Source organism: Triticum aestivum, chromosome 5D (genome assembly GCF_018294505.1).
Source record: "Triticum aestivum cultivar Chinese Spring chromosome 5D, IWGSC CS RefSeq v2.1, whole genome shotgun sequence".
In the NCBI taxonomy this organism is placed as follows: Eukaryota; Viridiplantae; Streptophyta; class Magnoliopsida; order Poales; family Poaceae; genus Triticum; species Triticum aestivum.
The window spans coordinates 490,786,487-490,794,738 of record NC_057808.1 but is presented as its reverse complement, the minus strand read 5'-3'; the positions used below and the strand labels follow the sequence as shown (position 1 = coordinate 490,794,738).

The 8,252-nt window shown below is 47.1% G+C and overlaps 1 protein-coding gene across 3 annotated transcripts; it reads left to right on the top strand.

Moving 5' to 3' along the window:
- LOC123125675 (uncharacterized) lies at window positions 1-7,904 on the top strand. 3 transcript variants are annotated; one of them, XM_044546147.1, is made up of 4 exons: window positions 1-238; window positions 620-727; window positions 1,547-1,662; window positions 6,816-7,904. In XM_044546147.1, exons 3-4 carry the CDS (start codon window positions 1,556-1,558, stop codon window positions 7,564-7,566), a joined length of 858 nt encoding a protein of 285 aa, XP_044402082.1. In that variant the 5' UTR covers window positions 1-238; window positions 620-727; window positions 1,547-1,555; the 3' UTR covers window positions 7,567-7,904. The 3 variants fall into 3 exon arrangements, with proteins under 3 accessions (XP_044402082.1, XP_044402083.1, XP_044402081.1); XM_044546148.1 differs by having other exon boundaries at window positions 620-731; XM_044546146.1 differs by lacking the exon at window positions 620-727.
- The last annotated feature ends 348 nt before the right edge of the window (window positions 7,905-8,252 follow it).

The following is an 8,252-nucleotide window of genomic DNA, read 5'->3' as shown; positions in this document are numbered from 1 at the left end:
GACCACACACACCAAGCGACCGAAACGCACAAAGCTCCACCCGTTAGGGTTCCACGGCCGCCGCCCGCCGGTTTGTACCCCGCCGACGCCGCCGCTAGCTCCGTCTCCGTCCTGCCTTGCTGCATCCTCCGCCGCTCTGAAGTGTACTGCATCCTCCGTCTCGCCGGACCGCCGTCGCCGTATTCCTCCTCCTCAACCTCGTCTTCTTCAACCGAAGGTCGCTGAGATCATTCACCCGGTAAGCGATCTCCCTCCCCCCCATCCTTCCCTCCCTTTCCCGTGTGTTCTTGGATCCTGTTGCAGCGTTTGAACAATAGGCGTGCCTTGCTGCGCCGCAGGACATTTCAAAGCAGGGTCATTGAGTTACATTTATTTTATTGGTCAAGATAAAGAAATTTCACAATGTTCAGGTGAAGAAAAAACATTGAGAGCTTCGACATATGCAAAACATGACAACACGATTTACGTTAGCTATAGGATAAATATAATCCATACCATTTTGCAATTTGGTTGTTGTTATGATAATATTGTATGATATGAAAGGGCAACTACGCCTATCTTCATCATACAAAGATATCACTACTTGACAATAGAGTTCTTTACTATCCTCTGCATGCAGGTTATAGAATTTCTGAAGCATATGGTATCGATCACCTACAATTATACACAAAAAAGGGAATATTTGTGTCAAGAAAAGCTGTGAATAATTTCTTGATCAAAATTGCAGGTAGGTAAGAATCTGCAAAACCATAAAAGATCTCTTAATTAATTTGAAATTACATATACAAGAGTAACCATCTAAAAAAATCAAAGTATCAAGAACTTCTACATTATTATGGAAGCCATTAGAGGAACTAAAAAAGTCACGGGGCTTGAGTATGAGAAAATGTTGAATAATAGGGAATATATATTCAGTTTTAAGACATGGAAGTGTTGTTCGTATAAAAGAAATAAGTTTCTGTAGAATTAATTGATGAACCACATATGTGAGTGCAACACAATTATGTATTATAGAGTTGGTCTGGTACTGATGCTTTGATAAAAGGAACCATTGCTAAACCTTGAGTGGTAGGATGAGTGACACATTCCTGCATATAACTTATGAACTATAATTTGTCTAGAATATGGAGCAATACAAAAAACAATCTGAAACAAGTGAAAAAACATGACAAAAATATACACAAATAGCATGTTTTTAAAGGCAATTTATAGGAGTCAACTATCATTACGAATGTGACCTGGAAATAGATAACATCCTATAGTTTACTGAATTAGAGGGAAACTAGGATGAAGTGAATTTGGAACCGGTATTAAAATGGTCCTAACATCATATCCATATAAGTACCTTCTCTAGCGGCATGAAGCATCGACAGAGTACCCCGAAACCAGGGGCGGAGCTAGGCTAACGCAAGGGTATGCAATGCATACCCAACATTTTTTGCAAAAACAATTCAGTATATAAGCTCCTATATGCGTTTATATAACATATGGCAGTATATAAGCTCACCATTGCCACCATCACTATGTAACATGCATTTTTTTATAGGTGTGAAAAATGAGTTTGTGGGACAGAGCTGCTTCATTGGCGCCGAAGATAAGTTCGACATCAACACCAACATTGCTATCTGTCGACGTTGAAAACCAAGTTCAAGATCAACCTCGGTATCATGAACTTTTTTTTTCTTACGTTGTTGTGAAGCAAAAAAATATTCACCATGCATACCCATGTCGGAAATCCTGGCTCCGCCACTGCCCGAAACTCTGGCATATGAATGCAAAATTCAAGAGACAAATAAACCATTTCAGGCCAGATCACTCAATAGCTCACATATTTGAGGTAAATATATGCTTTCTTAAAAGAATTAGTGCCCCACGAATTTACAGGACGAGCGAGACAGATAAAAGTGAAATCACCATTAGAATGGTACCTTATCATCAGTCTATAATTAGCTATATAGTTGTACTACAAAGTTTAGAATATAAACTTTTTGGATCAGAGAACGAATATCACTCTTAACTGTTCTCAAATTACTAATAAGGTATTATTTCCTCGGCCTTAGTAAAGAAACGGGATTAGATTTAGGGAAAACAACTGAAAAGTCATGACTTCTCTTCTAGTACCTGTGATGATAATTCGAGCTCCTAGAACTCAAGATACTAACCCTTTTTTTGACAAGTCTACAATGTTTTGCAGTAGACTCAAATGGTGAATGTTAAGCCCATTTGTTAGGTGCCTTCTGAGTTGGTTGCTCATAAACATAAATATCTATATATATAAAAAGCATGGTTCAGTATTGCAATTCCTGAAATTGATTGGCTATCTTTTGCGTCTTCTCTGTTAGAACTTGGAAGTATATAATTTATCAAGTTTAGGCTTTAAAAAAAATAGACTGAACATTCACCAATGACACCAGGTAAACAACAATTGCTTGAGGAAACTGGTATGTTTAATTAACGGCAGAGCAGTACATGCATTTCACGTACCTAGAATTCAATCAAGCTTATATATATTTTTTATTTTCTTACATTCAAATGCTCAATAAATTTCTCACGAGACTAACACCAAGAAAGCAGCCAAATAATTTGTCAATATGAAGAAATGTTGCAGCTGTGTACTCCCTCCGTTCCCAAATATTTGTCTTTCTAGAGATTTCAACAAGTGACTACATACGAAGCAAAATGAGTTATTCTACACTCTAAAATATGTCTACATACATCCGTATGTTGTATCCATTTGAAATGTCTAGAAAGACAAATATTTGGGAACGGAGGGAGTAGTAACTATAGAACAATATAGGATATTTTACTTGAAGATAGAGCTTCATCGTACATGACGGAAATAACTGTTCATTCTATAAACTTGGAAATAATCAAATAATGCATACATATTTCCTCATCAGCACACACATGTAAATGCAGCACCGAGCAGCCTACTTTCTCAGTCCAGACACACCTACATCTATAGAAATAGGGTGGAGAAAACAATTAAGGAAAAATTAACCATTTGGTTGAGTGCCGATCCTTCATTATCTGCCTGTACACAACGCTGAAAGATGAGCTTATGAGTAACAACGCATGCACCAGGACGAAATCCCCCCAAAGGACCTCAAATAGAAAATCAAATTATTTTCTATAGAACAATTACGGCAGATAAAAAGCTTCCATACGCCCAGAGCTAGCTCCCACAAAACGTATTACAGACTACAGAAAGTTGGTACTCCAGTAACCTTACTCCAACATGCAGCATTATGGCTCAATTTAAGTACTATTAGAAATATGTATACCACAGTTCTGCAGCTTGTTTCACATCTATTTAGAAAACTTCAGAAAGACAGTAAAACACAATACCAATATCCGTATATGTTGAGTCTTGGGATCAGAGGGCGTGCGTGTGGCCTCGAGGTGCCCGAGGGCCGATGAATATCCACCGGGTAGGCGTCTTGCCGGTGTTGATAGGTAAGGAGGAGGATAGCTTGGGGGAAAAGAATTAATTTTATTGATGACTTGAGAATTCCGGTACCGACCACCTCCCCTTATATTATGGCGAGTCCAAGTTCTATTTCTCTTCCTAAAGGAAACCCACCCTACTAGGAATTGAGGCTGGCTTGGGTGGGTGGCCGCGCAAGGTGGTACTACGGCACGATGGTTCCTTCCTCGCCTTGTCCGTTCCAAGGTGCCCGCTTTTCGGCAATCCGGTGTCCTGGCGGCGGTGGGGTCTCCTGGAGCCGGGCGGCGGCCCTGGATGGTGAGGCTGTAAGGGTAACTTTGCGATGAGCAGTGGTGGTGTCTCCTCTTGGATATGTGGGTAGCAAGGGGAGGAATGACGGGTGATCCTGGTGTCATCGTGAGTTCGTCGATTCAATGGTGGCGGCTCTTGTACCAGAATTGGAGGAAGTGGCAGCAGCGATTTCGAGGAAGAGAGGGGCTTGAAAGAGAGATCAGGAGGTGGCACGACAGAGGACCGAGATAGTTTGCGTTAGGTGCACATGCTTGTGGGCTAACCAAAGCGGGCCACACATTCACAATTGGGGCCCAGCGGCACCCCACAATCCCAATGCACCACAACGCTCGCTTTCCAGGGACCTTAGAGCTTTTAGGGATGTTGGACTAGCACTTCAGCAGTTGTAGACATCAAGGCTATGGCTTTGAATTGAAAGTGTGGTTGCTAACTAGCTAGATTCTGAGAGAATTAGAGCTTTGCTCCTCTTGTGTCACTCGTCCACGCTGCCACCTCGCGGCAGCCATCTCCTCCGCTCCCTTCCATCCCTGTCCTCCCCCTCCCCCCGCTGCCAGGACCCTCTGTCGGGCGAAGCCTGATTGGCATAAGCATGGCGACGGCGCGGCTCTTCTCCCTCTTTGTCGGGGTATGACGATCTATGGGACCAGCGAGGCCCCTTGCCTAGTTCGGCTGGGGAGATTAACGAGCACAGAGAGCAAATCTAGCAGTTCACACGCGAGATCTATCCAGGTTCAGGCCGCCGTGGGGGCGTAAAACCCTACTCCTGTTCTATGGTGGATTTACTTGGGGCTCAAGTTACAAGCGCAGCTTGCCGGAAAAGGTGCGTGCAAGGTGCAACTACTGTATAAGAGTGAGCAAGGTGTCGACCTGTGCCAAGGTAGCCTTGGGCCTCCTTTTATGGACGAAAAGGGGTCACCACAGTGGCAACATGGTCATTACATAAATGTGAATAGTGGCCTCGATGTTATCCAACCTAATCCCGCCGGACTAGGACAAAGGCATTTTATGTGTCGTGAGCTGATAATGATCCTTTGGCAAAAGACGTCTCTCCTTCTGTGCCGTCGGGCTGGCCGAACCCTACCTTCTTGACACGTCCATGAGATGGGTGTCAATAAAGTTTAAACTTTACGTGACACGCCGACACGCGTCCTGATGATCTTCCCTAAGCCATCTGCCTGCTCGACACCTAATCTTGACAAGCCATCAGCTGGTCGACGAGGTGAAGCGGTCGAGAAGCAAAGAGGCGAAACTTCCCGGCAAGGAGCTTGTCGGGTCTTGGCTTGCCGGCGCGGAGCTTGCCAGCAACTGGGATCTTGTCCTTCGGTACTAACTTAGTACTTCTCGATGACCTGCCTGGAGGTCTTCTCATGGTCTTCTCGATGACCTGCAGTAGCTCTCTAGCAAGCCTTGCCGGCGGGAAGGCTGCAACTACCTGTGCACAAGTCAGGGTACGAAGGCACCCATGTCTTAGTACACCGACATTCTTGTGCAATACAGGTAGTGCGGCTTACTGCGGGCCGGCAGGGGCGTTGTGCTACGCGTGGGACATGACGGTGAATCTGCGCGGGGTTGCGTTGGCGTGGGACAGTGCCGTGAGGCTGCATGATGGGTGGTGCATCTGAGCTGGCAAGCGGGGCGGCCAGAGATGGCATTGCGGTGGTCTCGAGTGGCGTGGGGTGGCTCCCTCGACGAACGGTGTGTTGCGGTTTTCTTGTTGCTGGCTTGGGTGGGCAGCGTGAGGTGGTGGCATGTGTGGCTCTGGTGGCGAGTGCCGGGCGGGATCTAGGGTTTGGGCGGTAGCGGGCCTTGTGAATTGTTCCTTGGTCGGTTTTGAACGACCGCATGGCCCGTGGAGTCCTGCTACCCGGTGGTCTGCTTCGGGTGGGTGCGCCTTGGCACCGTGTGGTGGGCAGTCGGCCCATGACATGATGCTGGCTAGAGCCGGTGATCCTCGTTCCCGTCCGTGGTGGGGCCGGATCCATATGGGATCTGGCACCCGTAGCCGGGTAACATGTGTGTGGGCCGCCATCTGTGTTGGCTGTCCCTAATCGTGGTGGTGCTACGGCAAGATGGTTCCTCCCTTGCCTTGTCCGTCCCAAGGTGCCTGCTTTTCGGCAGCCCGGTGTCCTGGCGGTGGTGGCCCGGTGGGGTGTCTCCTGGAAGTCGGGGCAGCAGCTATGGATGGTGAGGCTGCACGGGTGACTCTGCAGCGAGCAGCAGTGGTGGCGTCTCCTCTTGGATATGTGGGTAGCAAGGGGAGGGGTGGCGGGTGATCCTGGTGTTGTCATGACTGGTGTGTTCGGTACTTCGGTGCCTCTTGTGTTCACGCTCGGTGTATCTTGTTAGGGGCGGTGTCTCCTGTGTTCACGCTCGGTGTTGGGTTGGTGGCACTTGTTCCACTTGCTCGAATGCTGTTTTATTTCTTTTTTGACTCGCTTGTATTAGAACTTCCTCATCACTTTGTATCGGTTCGGCCGTTTGTGCCTTTATTTATAAAGGATGGAGAAATCGTGTTTCGAGAGGACTATACTTGAAGTCTTCTGTGAATAAAAGCGACGCTCCCGCATGTTGTCATGTCGTTATGTTGGTACCATGAATCTTCCATCCACAGCGATCTGATTTCTAAACACCGTCCTCCGATGAAAGTATCAGCCACCACCCAAGTAGCAGATACATCAATGTATGATGATCAAACTGATGGCCCTTGCTACTAACTAGTACGCCCTCTGTCCCTAAATATAAGACGTCTTGGCAGTTTAAATTGAACTGCCAAAACGTCTTACATTTGGAAACAGAGGTGGTACATACCATCTAGGCTACTACAAAAATGCTAAATGGAGCTCAGACTCGATGCAGCTAGTACTATATATGCTGCTGCTACCATATAGAATCATGAATACTACATGCATGGGCACTGTCCATTGTGTCATTCCTAAAATTCTAGTTTGGACCTGTATTCTAATCATTTAGTTGATCAGCAATACTAGTCCGTACATTCCTGCATATATACACATACATCATGATTGCGCTTCTTGTACCAGACCGTGAGATCATGACACGAAACATAACACTGCAGGCATGGATCGATGTCGTCGCCAGTACTACCTCTGCCCACGGCTGCACCGCCTCTGCTCCCCATCATTCAGTTGGACGGAGAGAGCGGTTACCTCCGCTGGAAGGAGTCAGTGCTGCTCCGCCTCCACACTATTGGTGTGGCCGATGTCCTGACCGAGGAGCCCCCTCCCGACGAGAAGACGGCCGCCGGCAAGCAGTGGGCACACATGGATGCATTGTGCCGTGGCCACATCCTCGCCACGCTCTCTGACCGCCTCCTTCCGGTCTACGCCCCCCACGCCACTGCAGCTGCCATGTGGCGCGCCGTGGCGCGCACCTATGATCTGGACCTAACGGTGGATGTTCCGCTTCGAAGCGTGCCCTATGTGAAGGCCATCACATTCCAGTACACGGAGGACGAGCCCGTCATGGAACAGCTCGCGCTCCTGGAGGGCTTGACCACCAACGCAAAACTCGATAACTCTACCTTGTGTTTCATCGTGAAGCAGTTCCCGACATTGAGTGAGAAGGTCGCCATGCACGACTACCGTCTGAGCATGGAGGAGATCTGGGAGATCGCTCGGCGGAAGGAGCGGCTGGCCAGGGTACAGGATATTCGCCGTGCCAGGGATGATCCGCAGACGTCAGACGATCCGCAGACGTCAGACGGGCAAGGCAGCCTCTCAGATGGGGGACCGGCGTCCAAAGACGATGGCGGAGGAAGAGAGGACGGAGGACATGATTCAAATGCGGCGAGCTTGTTAGATGGTTGAAACATAGCTTACCCATGGTGCTCGTGCGTGGGCGTGCATGCCACAACTAGTCAGTCCGTGTTTGTCTTGTGCGAACCAGAACTAGTTGTTAGCCCCCCCTCTGAGTCGTGCGATTTTATTTGAACCTAGTTCTTGTATATCACTGGGAGTCTGGATGGTGATGGTGATCTTTTGTTGGTTTGGAACCAGGCTGCGTCCTGGGTTTCCCTATCCTTTCCTTCTGGCTGCTGTGATGGCTTAGTTGCAGCTAGTCTTTTGAGCTGCTGTTTGCACTACTTTTCTTTTTAGCTGCTTGTAAGAACTAGTATGATGGTTTCTTTTAATGGGCATCGAGTGATGATCGCTTTTATGTATTCTATTAAAAAAACCTGAGTACTGAGGTACTACCTATTTTGCCACATAATTGTATCTGTTTACGTTTGCTTTGTGTGAGTTTGTGTAATGTAATCGGTCCAACAGAGCCGGGCACATTGCCAGGGAACGCAGGCCGTGAACTGGTGCTGTTTTTCTTTTCTTCTCACCGACCGTGAACTGGTGCTGTTTTTCTTTTCTTCTCACCGACGGCATTCAGCCCATTGGAAAACTCACCATCGTCAGATTTGATTTTCCAAGTACTCACCATGTTAATTGGTCGGTTTCAAGCCTCCTTTGATTCAAAGAATTTTTGTTCATAGGAATTTCGGACT

Coding starts and splice junctions, on each gene's coding strand:
- LOC123125675 (XM_044546146.1), top strand. CDS start 1,556: ATGAGTTTGTGGGACAGAGCTGCTTCATTGGCGCCGAAGATAAGTTCG. Junction 1,663..6,815: donor CAAGTTCAAGATCAACCTCG/GTATCATGAACT, acceptor ATAACACTGCAG/GCATGGATCGATGTCGTCGC.